The sequence below is a fragment of the Acipenser ruthenus genome, chromosome 2 (assembly GCF_902713425.1).
Source record: "Acipenser ruthenus chromosome 2, fAciRut3.2 maternal haplotype, whole genome shotgun sequence".
Classification (NCBI taxonomy): domain Eukaryota; kingdom Metazoa; phylum Chordata; class Actinopteri; order Acipenseriformes; family Acipenseridae; genus Acipenser; species Acipenser ruthenus.
In genome coordinates this window covers 92804704-92819272 of record NC_081190.1, presented here as the reverse complement: position 1 = coordinate 92819272, position 14569 = coordinate 92804704, and the positions used below count along the sequence as shown (strand labels likewise).

Here is a 14569-nt window from a genome sequence, read left to right as displayed (position 1 = left end):
TACCTCTCCAACCGCACTTACCAGGTAACCTGGCATGGAGCAACCTCCACACCTCACCCTCTCTTAACTGGAGTCCCCCAAGGGTCAGTCTTGGGTCCTCTCCTGTTCTCTCTCTACACCCGCTCCCTGGGCCCCCTCATCGCATCCTATGGTTTCTCATACCATTTCTATGCTGATGATGCTCAGATTTTCCTCTCCTTCCCCACCTCTGACTCCACCATCTCCTCCCGTATCTCTACCTGTCTGTCTGCTATTTCCTCCTGGATGCACTTGCATCACCTCAAACTCAACCTCTCTAAATCTGACCTCCTTTTCTTTCCCTCCTCCTCCCCCTCCTCTGATCTCTCTATCTCTGTTCCTCTGGAATCTACCACACTCTCTCCCTCTTCCTCAGCTAAGAACCTTGGAGTCACCCTGGACCCCTGCCTCTCTTATTCCCAGCACATCTCCACTCTGGCACGCACTTGCAGATTCTTCCTGAGCAACATCCGAAGAATCCGACCCTTCCTCACCAACTATGCTACCCAGCTCCTGGTCCAGGCCCTGGTACTCTCCCGCCTAGACTACTGCAACTCCCTCCTGGCTGGCCTCCCTGCGTCCGCCACCCGTCCGCTCCAGCTCATCCAGAACTCTGCTGCTCGCCTGGTGTTCTCTCTACCTCGCTTCGCCCACGCTACTCCACTACTCCGCTCGCTCCACTGGCTCCCGATCACCGCTCGCATCCAGTTCAAGACTCTTGTACTAGCCTACAGATGCCTTGATCAGACTGCACCCAGCTACCTCCAGACCCTCATCTCTCCCTACACCCCCACTCGACCTCTCCGCTCCGCCTGCACTAGAAGACTGGCTCTACCTCCGCTACGCTCCCCTGCCTCCCGAGCCCGCTCCTTCTCCACCCTTGCTCCGCAGTGGTGGAACGACCTTCCTACAGATGTCAGGACTGCCCAGTCCCTGACCACATTCCGGCGCCTCCTTAAGACTCACCTCTTCAAACAGCACCTGTAGAACTCCTCTGTTGTATCCTGGGACACTATCACCCTTCATTTAAATATGCTTTATTTTGCTCTTATCTGCCCCCTATTTTACTGCATTTAATCCTGTACCTCAGAATATTGTAATCTGCCAAGTGTTTAATCTGTAGTATTTTGTACTTAATCATATCCTGATGTAACTATCACTATTTAATCATATCCTGATGTAACTTTCACTTATCTGCTGTATTATTGAATTGTGGTTTGTCACACTTGAATTATTGTATTTCTTGTTCTTATTGTATGACTTATATTGTAACACTTGAATGTATTTGTATTTGCTTGCGATTGTAAGTCGCCCTGGATAAGGGCGTGTGGCAATGCGCCCCGCCCCTGTGTGCATTTGTGTGTTATGTGTTGCGTGTTGCGTGTGTAAATGTTGGTGTATAGATTGGTACACGGGATATAAACGGGTCTGTGTTTCACGTGTATTTAAAAAGTATAGATTTGTATTTAGGCACGGGATTGCACATCACGCACGTGCATTTAAAATATAATATGCGAGCACGGGGTTGCACAGAATTAATTCACGTGCTGGGATTCAAGTGAATAATTAATTAGTAATTGAATCCCAGCACAACAGTATATATAGAGACACATTTTCACTCACTGGTGGTTAGGTGTTCAGAGAGTGGAGAACGGGTGAGAGAGAAGGAGAGTTAAAAGCGTAATTATAAATATAATAAGTGTTTTGTTTGTACTCACCGTGTTTGTTTGTCTCCGTGCACCGTTTGTGTTTAGTGCGTTTTGTTTGTCTTTTTACTTTGGCGTATAGTGCCGTGTCCTGTGTTTTTGTTGTTTCAAACCTTTTATTTTCTGTCTGTTATTAAATGCTGAGCGCAATCACGCGCTCAGCTTTACCAAAACCCCATCTCTCTGTTTATTTATTTCCTCCATCTGGTCTGACGCCACCCACTCCGGCCGTCTTTGTGACACGTGGTGTCATCGTGGGATAATAGCGCCTCCAAGCGTCAGACCAGGAGAGGGGGTTTTGTGAAAAAAAAAAAAAAAAAAAATAGTAAAGCGAGGATGGGAAGAAAGAGCTGCAGGAAGCAGCAGAAGCAGCAGCAGCAACAACAACAGCTGCAGCCCTCATCCTGCATGCCGGGCTGGGAGGAGGACAGCCACAATGGGGCAGTAGCCACCCCTCTACCCCCACTGCCACCGGGTTCCCCACCGTCCCGGGAAATATGGGACTGGCTGGTGCACCCCGAGGGGAACTTCGCCAGTGACCTCCCCATGGTTATTCACGCACTGCAGATGCGAGATGGGAAACGATGGGAGGACTGGGAGCAACAGCACAACCCGGCATCCGTTCGTGACCTCACCATTGTGGTGCTGGGTTACCTAGCTGCAGACATGGGAGGGATGCCTTCCAGTGAGCAAGAGGGAGAGGAGCAGTCGCTGCCCTCTCCAGTACCTGAGCGGGAGGAGCCTGAGCGTCCACAGCCCGAGTGGGAGGAGCCTGAGCGTCCACAGCCCGAGTGGGAGGAGCCTGAGCGTCCACAGCCCGAGTGGGAGGAGCCTGAGCGTCCACAGCCTGAGTGGGAGGAGCCTGAGCGTCCACAGCCTGAGTGGGAGGAGCCTGAGCGTCCACAGCCTGAGTGGGAGGAGCCTGAGCGTCCAACGCCTGAGTGGGAGGAACCCGAACGTCCTACGCCTGAGTGGGAGGAACCCGAACGTCCTACGCCTGAGTGGGGGGAACCCGAGTGTCCACAGCCCAAAAGGGAGGAGTCGGGGCGTCCACAGCCCAAAAGGGAGGAGGTCGAGGATGATGGCTGGGAGGTTTTTTTAAAGAACCTCGCAGCAGAGTTATGCCCTGGCTGTGGGGCTTATGGGCACACGTTAGCCATATGCCCCACCCAGTATGAAGAGGAGGAACTAGCGCCCAGACGGGGGGACCGCGAGCGTCCAGCGCCCAGACGGGGGGACCGCGAGCGTCCAGCGCCCAGACGGGGGGACCGCGAGCGTCCAGCGCCCAGACGGGGGGACCGCGGGAATCCGAAGCCTGAGAGGCAGCTGTTCCCACCTTCACCAGCAGAGCAAGAATGCCTGCTGGTTTCCCCATCACAACCAGCAGAGGTAGAATGCCTGCTGGTTTCCACAGCACAACCAGCAGAGGTAGAATGCCTGCTGGTTTCCCCAGCACAACCAGCAGAGGAAGAATGCCTGCTGGTTTCCCCAGCACAACCAGCAGAGGAAGAATGCCTGCTGGTTTCCCCAGCACAACCAGCAGAGGAAGAATGCCTGCTGGTTTCCCCAGCACAACCAGCAGAGGAAGAATGCCTGCTGGTTTCCCCAGCACAACCAGCAGAGGAAGAATGCCTGCTGGTTTCCCCTTCAGAGGCAGAGCCGCACCAGTCCGCTGCAAGAGAGGCAGAGCAGCACCAGTCCCCTGAAAAAGGGGGAGACTACACGCTGCTCCCACCTCCATCGGCAGGAGACTACACGCTGCTCCCACCTTCACCGGCAGGAGCAGAGCAGCCGGAGCTGCCTCTGCCTCCGCCACCTCCACCGGAAGGAGCAGAGCAGCAGGAGCTGCCTCTGCCACTTCCAGGAGCAGAGGAGCAGGAGCTGCCTCTGCCTCCGCCACCTACATCGGCAGGAGCAGAGCAGCCGGAGCTGCCTCTGCCTCCGCCACCTACACAGGCAGGAGCAAAGGAGCAGGAGCTGCCTCTGCCACTTCCAGGAGCAGAGGAGCAGGAGCTGCCTCTGCCACTTCAAGGAGCAGAGGAGCTGCCTCTGCCTCTGCCACTGCCAGAAGCAGAACAGCAGGAGCTGTCTCTGCTTCCCATACCTCCACCACGGGGAGTACGGTGGCCGGAGCCCCAGAAAGGGGAGCTGTCGGCCACGAAGAAGGGGGAGGAGGTCTGGAGACCACCAACCCCAGCAGCAGTTTCGCTGCCGGAGATCGTGGGGGAGGTCAGGAGACCTGCTCCCACTGCAGCAGTTTCGCTGCCGGAGATCGTGTGGGAGGTCTGGAGACCTGCTCCCACTGCAGCAGTTTCGCTGCCGGAGATCGTGGGGGAGGTCCGGAGACCTGCTCCCACTGCAGCAGTTTCGCTGCCGGAGATCGTGGGGGAGGTCTGGAGACCTGCTCCCACTGCAGCAGTTTCGCTGCCGGAGATCGTGGGGGAGGTCCGGAGACCTGCTCCCACTGCAGCTTCTTCGCTGCCGGCAGTACTGTGGTCGGAGCCCCACCAAAGGGAGCTACCGGCTACAAAGACAGGGGGAGAGGTCAGGAGACCACTTTCCCCAGCAGCAGTTTCGCTGCAGGAGCAAACCAACAGGCTGTCAGCCGTGCCACTACCGGCAGGGGTGCTGACAGCATGGCCAGGCATGGGCCCACTGAAGCCTCCCTTCCCAGCCCGAGACTTTGTCCTGGACTGCTGGATTTTTAAGGGGGGAGGTGGCCGTTGAGGCCATGTGTGCTGCGCACAAGGGGGGGTATATGTGGCAATGCGCCCCGCCCCTGTGTGCATTTGTGTGTTATGTGTTGCGTGTTGCGTGTGTAAATGTTGGTGTATAGATTGGTACACGGGATATAAACGGGTCTGTGTTTCACGTGTATTTAAAAAGTATAGATTTGTATTTAGGCACGGGATTGCACATCACGCACGTGCATTTAAAATATAATATGCGAGCACGGGGTTGCACAGAATTAATTCACGTGCTGGGATTCAAGTGAATAATTAATTAGTAATTGAATCCCAGCACAACAGTATATATAGAGACACATTTTCACTCACTGGTGGTTAGGTGTTCAGAGAGTGGAGAACGGGTGAGAGAGAAGGAGAGTTAAAAGCGTAATTATAAATATAATAAGTGTTTTGTTTGTACTCACCGTGTTTGTTTGTCTCCGTGCACCGTTTGTGTTTAGTGCGTTTTGTTTGTCTTTTTACTTTGGCGTATAGTGCCGTGTCCTGTGTTTTTGTTGTTTCAAACCTTTTATTTTCTGTCTGTTATTAAATGCTGAGCGCAATCACGCGCTCAGCTTTACCAAAACCCCATCTTTCTGTTTATTTATTTCCTCCATCTGGTCTGACGCCACCCACTCTGGCCGTCTTTGTGACAGGGCGTCTGCTAAGAAATAAATAATAATAATAATAATATTGAAAATAGCTGAACAAAAAGTGATTTTGGACACATAATAAATATTTCAGTTTTTTTTTCCATAACACACAACCACTTAGGCTCATATGAGGCTATTATGCATTTGTGTCTTCCATAAGTATGAAAACAGGTTTAATTTAAGAAATTGGAGTCGCAGAAATCAGCCGTACTAGACACAGATGTTAGAGAACTAAAGGGGTACAACTGAGGAAAAAAGTGATGATAAAAGCATTAATTTCAAGTGCAGAAGAGGGGGAAGACAAAAGACAAGGTAATAAGCGGAGATGTCCTTTCGAACGTCTGATTAATATTCATTGGCTGGAACAGGCAGATGCTGTTGACATCTTTGTGATGTCAGCATGTTGTTAACACATCATTAGCACAGCCAGCGTGCAAACAGATTTGCAGGAAAGTCTACAGCTACGCTGTAATGCATTATGTAGTGCAAACTCAACCGACTGTTTATTTTGAGACATTTGGCATCACTCATTTACATCAGCATAAAATGATTCCCATATATTGTATTTTCCCATATTCTTCATTCAAAAAGTAAATGAACCAATAGTTCAACACTTACAATCAATGACCTACAATTTGTAGTTTTGGAAGAAACAAAAATGCAGAACAATAAAGGAAAATAAATGGACAAATAGACTCAATGCCATGATGCCTGCAGGTTTAAATAGAAAACACATTAATAGATTTAAATAGAAAGACGTAAGTGAGTGTAGTTACTGTGGCATCAAAAGACCACTGTTTGTTTTCAAACAAACTTTCCCTTGACAAATGTATGTTAAATATACCGGAATGTTGGGAAGTTGGCTCTTTAGAGCAAAAACTATATATGGTGTGGAATGGAAAAGCTAGATAGATAGATTTATCTACTATATAGTAACTGATGGTTGAAGTAGTAACTTATCTGGTATATAGTAACTGCAGAAGTATTTTCTTTAGCACGTTCAGCAGATGAGCTTCTTGTGGTCACGGGGGTATAACACATAGAGTCATTGTAGATTTAGTAAAGCTGATACGCCGAGATGATGGAAATACATTCACCTGTAATGTGATATGGGACATGGCTGGCAGAAAACAGTCTCAGCTATTAGGTCTAGCAGAGCATTCTTCCATTATCCATTAACAAAGGTTGCTGGTTCAGATCTTCCACCCACATGTATTTTATTTATTCATTATTCATTTAAGCGGTTGTTTGGACCAGCATCAGTGCACTTCCTTACAAAGACCCAAAGCCCATAAAATCCCAAACTGGGATTCAATTTTACATGATGGCACTACTATCATTATAACATCTTTATAAAGTAAAAATAGATAACTGTGGGTCAATATTATTGTCATTTAAAAAAAAAAATAAAATAAATAAAAACGTTAATTGTCACATCATATAAATATAGCAGCACTGTAATGAAAAAGTAATGGCAGCCCAATAGGAAAACTCACCAATAAGATTGTATTTCTTTATTGCTCATAATGCACGTAAACATGAGAATTTATACTATTGGCATAACATTTCTGGTTTCCCCAACGTGTTGGGAGCAATAGACTGCACACATGTGCCACTAACCCCTATTTTGAGCATCTGTATAGGACCATCGTCTATTTTGTGTTAATTGTCTAGGCTATTAAGTAGGCCAAGTTAAAAATAATAATAATAATAATAATAATAATAATAATTTTAAAAAAACATGTATGTGTGTGCGATTTTATTGTATTGTTTTTAAACCCGACACCTCCTTATGTTGGACAAACATGTACGGTTTAGCGAGGGGCTACTGTATGATTATGAAAAGCTTTTTGGGGGTGAAGGTGGGGGCCCCACTATAGAATCTAATGGGATTAAACTGCATTTCATTTTTTAAAATATATAACAGTATTAAAATAGGTAAAATGAAGACAGAACAGAATGCATTGTATGGATGATGTTTACATTTAACAAAAACAATGCTAATTTTGATTCTTGCACTCTTGCATGTATAGACATTATTCTTCGGGCACCCTCTGCTGCAGCAAACCACAACTCAACTCCCACTAATTATTTGAGCAATGGCACTAATTTCAGTGCAGGAGTTGCTTTTTAATTTTCTTAAGATTATAAACATGATTCTTTCATTGTGAAGGAACAGGTGCAAGGACAGTTATTAAAGGTTCAATTCAGTATTGGTTGTTATAAATGTTTATGCCCCAAATGATGGGAGAGAGAGTGTTGTTCTTTCAAACTATGAACAGAGTACTGGCACAGTGTCAGCCTGAGGATGTTATTTTATTGGGTGGCGATTTTAATTGTACAGTAGACAACAAGCTTGATAGAAATGGCTCTGAACCCCATCCAAAGTCAGTCAGTGAGCTGGTCTCTGTCTTAGGAGAGCATGATCTAGAAGCTGTGTGGAGATCTATGGACCCTGATGCTGGACATATTTCTCTAGTTAAACTTGATAGGTTTTATGTTTGTAGGCATAATTTAAATGTATTTACTACCTGTGCTATATGTCATACTGGTTTCTCTGATCATAGCTTGATTAATTTGAACACAGTTATCCCTTCTTCCATGTGTATATACTTCATATTGGCATTTAAATACTAAGCTCTTAAATGATATCCATTTATTAAATGTTTTTTTTTTTCTGGCAACGATGGAGGAGTCAACAGGGCACTTTCTCATCATTAAGGCTATGGTGGGATGTCTCTAAAGTTCAGATTAAATTATTTTGTCAACAGTATACAAAAAATATTATTAAGGGTACTAGTTTAGCAATGAGAGAGCTGGAGGAGGACATCACTGAGCTCCACAGAGCTCTGGCATCCAGGTATAGTAACAGGCTGTTTGAGGACCTGAAAGAAACAAACTGGCTGATCTGCTGGATACACAAGTACAATGGGCGTTAGTGCACGCCAGGCTTCTTAACTTGTCCAAATGGATGTTGCCACGCAATAATTCTTTACTCTGGAAAAGAAAACGGCTCAGAGAAAACTAAGTAATTGTTTATGGACAGATCAAGGACAACTACTGAGTGAATCTGAGGCGATCTGAGAGTGTAGTGTGGGCTTTTACACTGACTTGTTTACGGTGGAAGCTGGAGTCTGGTAAAGCTCAACATTTCCTAGAGGGTCTGGTCCAGGTTCCTGAAGAGGAGAAGGGTCAATTGGAGAGAAAATCTACTTTCCAGTTCTCTGATGCTCTTGTAGGACTAAACAATGATAAAGCACCAAGGATTAATGGTATACCTGTGGAATTCTATAAGATTTTCTGGTCTACAGTCGAAAAATACCTTTTTGATGTGTTGCTGAAAATGAACTACCTTTGAGCTGCCAGTGCACAGTATTGATTTTGCTACCAAAGAAAGGGGACTTATGTAATATAAAGAACTGGTGTCCAATAAGTCCCCTTTGTACGGATTACAAAATTATATCACTGATTTTGGCAAACAGGTTGGGCTAAGTGATGAATTGTGTTGTGCATTATGATTGAACGTATTGTATACCCGGCAGATCAATGTTTGATAATGTGCTGTAATGGCTCCGCATAGGTGTGTCTCTTTAAGTGCTGTCAATCTTCTTGACATGCTATAACTCACCTGACTTGTAGTGAAAAAAGAGAGAGGAGGAGAAAGAAATACACCTGGTTTGGCGGCAAGAGCAGAGTGCACAGCAAGTTTTGTTTTTTTGTTTTAAAATGAAAGCTATAGCTCAAAGTAACAGTATAGTCACATAACTTCGGTGAAATAATGCATTTAGTAGAAGACTCATTTTGCTAAATACATACCGATAGAATGGATTATTTCTATAAGGGGACTTCTATCTGGGCGTTTGGCTGAACTTATTCACAAGAAATGGGATTGTTCACTGAGCTGAGGAAGGAAGAGCGATCATTGAACGGGTTTCACTGACCATTGTTTAATTTTCTTTGTTACAACATGGATATGAAATTGATGGATTGTTTCGGCTTAACATAGGAAACTGTGAAAACGGATACTGTTTTGTTTGATTTCTACTGTTGGAGTGTGATAGTTTTTTTGTTTTGCTTGGGATGGCGAAACATTACACTTAATTAGTAGCCTACACTACAGTTGTTTTCAGTGCTGAATAATGCATGACTTTTTAAGCCAGATCTACATTTGAGTCTTGTTTATGTACCTGATTGTAAAATATATATTTATTGCTGTGTGATCTTTTCTCTTTTGTAATTTAATACCAGGAGGATAAAATTGGGTGCATATTGGTGCATATTGCTTCAATGGTAAAACACTTAAATGCACTTTATCCTCTAATAAAGGAATCAATCGTCTGTTAAATCAGATGGTCAATTTAAATTCTAAACACACTAGCAAACTGGTATTATTCACTAAATGATTATATACTGTATATATATATATATATATATATATATATATATATATATATATATATATATATATATATTTATATAGGTGTGTTTCTTCTCCTGCTTAACATATAATTAAGTGAAATTAAAAGGCAAACTGATTTATTAGAACTATCTGCCTGTCTGTTGAATGTTGTTTGTGTTTAGCATTAAATGTTATATATTTTATGCTCTATTTTGTAATGCTGTTGTTAATATTAATCTTTGCCAATATCGGGGCTCCCGAGTGGCGCATCCAGTAAAGGCGCTCCCCGCAGGATGTGCCCTATAGCCTGGAGATCGCAGGTTCGAATCCAGGCTATGTCACAGCTGACCGTGACCGAGAGTTCCTAGGGGGCGGCGCACAATTGGCTGAGCGCTGCCCGGGTAGGGAGGGCTTAGGTCGGCAGGGGAATCCACGGCTCACCGCACATCAGCGACCCCTGTGGCCGATAGGGCGCCTGTGGCTCTGCAGCAGAGCCGCCAGATCTGTGTTGTCCTCCGGCACTATAGGTCTGGTAGCATTGCTGTGGATCTGCAGTGCGAAAAATGACGGCTCGGAAGGAGCACGTTTCGGAGGACGCGTGTTCCAGCCTCCGTTTCCTGAGTCGGCGGGGGGGTTGCGAGCGGTGAGCCGGGGATACAGATAATAATTGGGCATGCTAAATTGGGGTGAAAACCGGGGTAAAAATAATTGGCGACGACTAAATTATAAAAAATAAAAAAAATCTTTGCCAATATCAGTTGGTCATAGATTAATGACTACCTGGCACTCCAGTCAAATTCCATCACAATAATGTCTTTCTGATTCGTGATATAATAGCAGTTTCCAAGCTTTTGGGATTTAAAGCTGGTTTCATTTCTTTAGATCAGGAGAAAGCTTTTGATCGTGTAGATAATAAGTATTTGTTTAATGTAGTTAAGGCTTTTGGCTTTGGTCCCAGTATTCTGCATAAAATTCAGTTACTCTACAGTAATGTTTTTAATACACTTAAAATCAATGCTGTGCTTAGCTCTCCTTTTCATGTGCAGAGGGGAGTTCACCAGGGTTGTTCCATGTCCGGGGTGCTATACTCGCTCTCAACAGAACCGGTGCTTCACTAACTAAGGAATCTGTTATCTGGCTTATCCATTCCAAAGGTACCCTTGGAGCCTATAAAAGTGATGGTCATTGCTGATGATGTTGTTGTTTTTGTTTTAGGAAAAAAAGATGTACAAATATTAAATGATTGCTTGACATTTTTTGGAGAAGTGTCCTCTGCGAAGACAAACTGGTCAAAAAGCAGTGTGTTTTTATTAGGTGATTAGGAAGGCAGTAGGCCTCCAGATCTCCCTCCAGGGTTACAATGGTCAAGCAGTTTTAGATACTTGGAAGTGTTCTTGGGAGGGGAAGGGGTGGCTAAAGAGAACTGGAATGGGATGTTGGTCAAGGTGAAAAGCAGACTGCATAGCTGGCGCTGGCTCCTGACTAAACTATCCTATAGAGGCAGAGTTTTAGTTATTAACAACTTAGTAACCTCTATGTTATGGCACAGATTAAGATGTGTAGATCCCCCAGTGTTCTTACTAAAATAGATCCAGAGAGTAATAGTAGTTTTTTTCTGGGACAGATTGCACTGGTTAAGCAGAGTGTGCTTGTGACAGAGAGCGAATGAATCCGAGTCAACAATCTCCCTCCCAACCTGTGAGGGCACGGTATAACAGGAAAAGTGTGTCCTGGACTGGATGGTTTGACAGTTGGAAGTCAGCCATCCAGGAAGGGGGCGGAGCCACAATACTAGAAGTCATCGCCTTAATGCGGTAGGTGATGTGTCAGTCATGGATTGGAGGATACGTGATTGTACTTGCTACCGAAGGGGGCGTGACTGAGGGTATATCAGGGGATGTGGCCGAGCAATCTGTTCCTTTGTTATGGTTACGAATGGACCTGTAAAAGGAGTACAGAGATAAAATAACTGTGAGTGTTTTGTGTTTTGTTTGTTTGTTGTTCTAACTGTCATTGTTTGTCATTGTTATACATCTAACACTGGCTGGGCTAGCACTAACCTGGACAACACTGCACTACTGTTCACAAATAACTTGTATTTCACCACTTGCACCAAAGAACTCACTCTGGACTGTGATCATGTTTGTGTTCTGTTTGTGTTTATACCATGTTTATTATTTTGGGACTGAACCTTGTGGTTTAAACTGTGCAATACACATTGCTATGTATTGCCAGGTATTATTATTTACGGTCGACAAATGCCCAGGATTATAAAAACAAATAAAGAATTGTTTGGACCGTGAATTTTGTTTACGTATTGCATCACCTCTACACCTGTGCACTATCAACCACTTAGCCACAGTGCTATATTTGCCTGTTGAAGAGGGAGGGCTGGGCTTGGTTGATATTGTGCGTAGGGTGGCAGTGTTTAGACTGCATTCTTTACAGAAGAGAGCACTGGCTTTCGCTTTCCTCCAACGGGTGGTGAAGCTAGGATTAGACAGACAGGTGGTTTTATTGAATACTGCACAGTTGGACTTGTCTGTTTTACCTGATGTTTACAGAGGGGTGCTGAATGCCTGGATGATATTTTACAAAGAGATTTTAAGTGTGTGGGGTTGTATTAGCTCTTAGAAGAGTCTTTTGTATATAATCCTAATTTGACATGCCCCCTTTTAGAGTCAAATGGTTTGAAGTATTTGCTAATTACTAAAGGATTGATTAAAATTACACATTTATTAGATCTTAAAGAGCAGGCTTGGAAAAGCCCTGAAGTCCTAGCATCTGAGCAGGGAGAGATCAGTGAGGATGAGAAAGGGTTTTTTAATGCAGCTGTGGGCCACCTCGTCTAGTGAGGGCTTGAAGGTTATGAGTCCGTTTTTCAAAGGGGACAGTTCTCAGGGTGTAGAGCCAGAGGTTTCTGAGCTGCAGGTTAGGCCTGCTGTTGATCAGAATGCTGATTCCCCAGGACACCTTCTACAGTTTGGTGCACTCAGCCTGCAATTCAGAACAATAGAAAAGACAGAATTGTACAGGTCATGTGTTAAGATCAGACACTTTAAAAATGTTTATAGGCCACTGTGACAGGATGGCTGGGCGGTGACGTCAGGTCAGAAGCAGGAAGGTAAACAAACTGACACCAGGCAAGTACTGCAGTTAAAGGCGGCGCCGTTTTATTTAAATAGAAAAATAAATCAAAGGTTTAAACAAAAAGAAACTGTGCTCACAGAGCAAAATAAAAGGTTTAAACAGAAGTAAATCTCGAACACCAGATAATAAATAATACAGGTCAGGCTGGGCTGTAGCCTTCACTGTTCCTGTATCTTTTTTTAGTTTTGTTTTTTTGGTTTTGTTTTTCTCTCCTCGCTCTCTCCACTCTCGCTCCTCATACACCCACCACGAGTGCAGCGAGCTGCAGGCTTTTATGCAGGTGACCATCTCCCGATTAGCAACAAAATTAATAACAATAACAAAAACATACGGCGCTTCGCCAACAAATATAAAACACAATAACACGGCGGTACGCCATCACAAATACAATAAATAAATCATAACAAACAAATACAAAATAACACAGGGGCGGAGGGGGAAACCCTGTTCTAAAAATAAACAAAATACAGTTACACAGCAGGGCTGTCTACCGCCCTGCTACAGCCACCAATCCAGAAAAGAGTAGGTGAACTCCAGTGGAGCGTGCTGCACACCGTTGTGGCTGTATTATTCAGTCAGAGGCAGATGATAAGTGTGTGTTTTGTCAGCAGAGAGAAACAGTTTTTCATTGTTTTCTTTTCTGTCCAAGACTGCAGTCTCTGATGATTTTACTAGAAGATGTGTTTAATAGTTTTAAAATGAATTTATCCCATGTTGTTTGTATCTATGGGATTAATTATTCTAAGGGGAATAAGTATAAAGTTAAATTGACTAATTTTCTCCTTGGTCAAGCTAAACTAGCAATTTTAAAAAGCAGAAGAAAAAAATGGAGTGATGTGTTGCCTGCTGATGTTGCCTCTGTGTTTAAAGTGCTGGTGGCTTGCAGAGTGCATCATTTGGATCAGTTAAACAGTCTGGGCTGTTGGTGGGGTGGTGTGTTCAGTGGAAGAAGGAATTTTAATCATGCGGACTGGATTTTAACAAATATTTAATGTATAACATTGTTTAAATATGTAGATGTTTTGTATTGTTGTTGAATTGTTTAATTTATGAGTTTCCTGATAATAAATATTTATTTTAAAATAAAAACATATCTATCTATCTATCTATCTATCTATCTATCTATCTATCTATCTATATTACATTTAATGGTCTTTTAGTTCAAACACAAACATAGGTATTTTTTGTTTACATTTTGACACTTAAAGTGTTACTTCTTACATTAGAAGTTACTTGTCATTGTCATATTTAATATACAGTCGTATATCATTACCGAATTTTAATCCAGTCTTTTAAACTGTTATATTTTTCATTCATGGATTAATGGCTTCCTGCGTTGTTTAATATAATTGTTCTTCTTTGTTTATATAGCCAATAGCTTGTTTCCAAATTAGTTTCTTTTTTCAAGATTAATATTATCCATCAGTATATTCTGTCATATTTTAATATTAATAATTACAACCACCTTGTTGACGTTTGAATACAAAATAATTTGTCACTCTTGCCATCAACAGAAACATTTGCATTATATGCATTTTTTAAGTCTTTCAACCCTTCTGAAGATTTGAAGATGCGGATAAAAGGAATTCAGTTTGGAGAGACTCTCTGTTATTGTGCAGAGCTTCTCAATTAAATAAGAGAGCGCTAAGCTCTTTTCTCTCTCCCTCAGGAAGTAAGCACTCACTCAAACAGCAATTGAGAGTTTACTTCTGTAATTAGAAGCTCCTTTCTGTATCGCACCACTGTACCAGGGAATAGTGTAGCAATTTCAGCAGCAATCTCAACAGTGTGTTCTCGATCTGGAGTGTTTTGTTTCTCAATACCTGTGGCATTGAAATCACGGTGGAGATTAAAATCACAGACGTCCTCGAGCATGTACGTAAACGATGATTATCTCACAATCGTTACAGGCAACTG

The 14569-nt window shown here is 43.7% G+C and overlaps 1 protein-coding gene across 1 annotated transcript; it reads left to right on the top strand.

Moving 5' to 3' along the window:
• Nucleotides 1-402: 402 nt before the first annotated feature.
• LOC131702100 (uncharacterized) lies at nt 403-1986 on the top strand (the record flags this gene model as incomplete). The annotated part of the gene is made up of 1 exon (XM_059003969.1): nt 403-1986. A coding segment is annotated over one exon (603 nt), but the record flags the coding sequence as incomplete, so codon positions are not given.
• Nucleotides 1987-14569: the final 12583 nt, after the last annotated feature.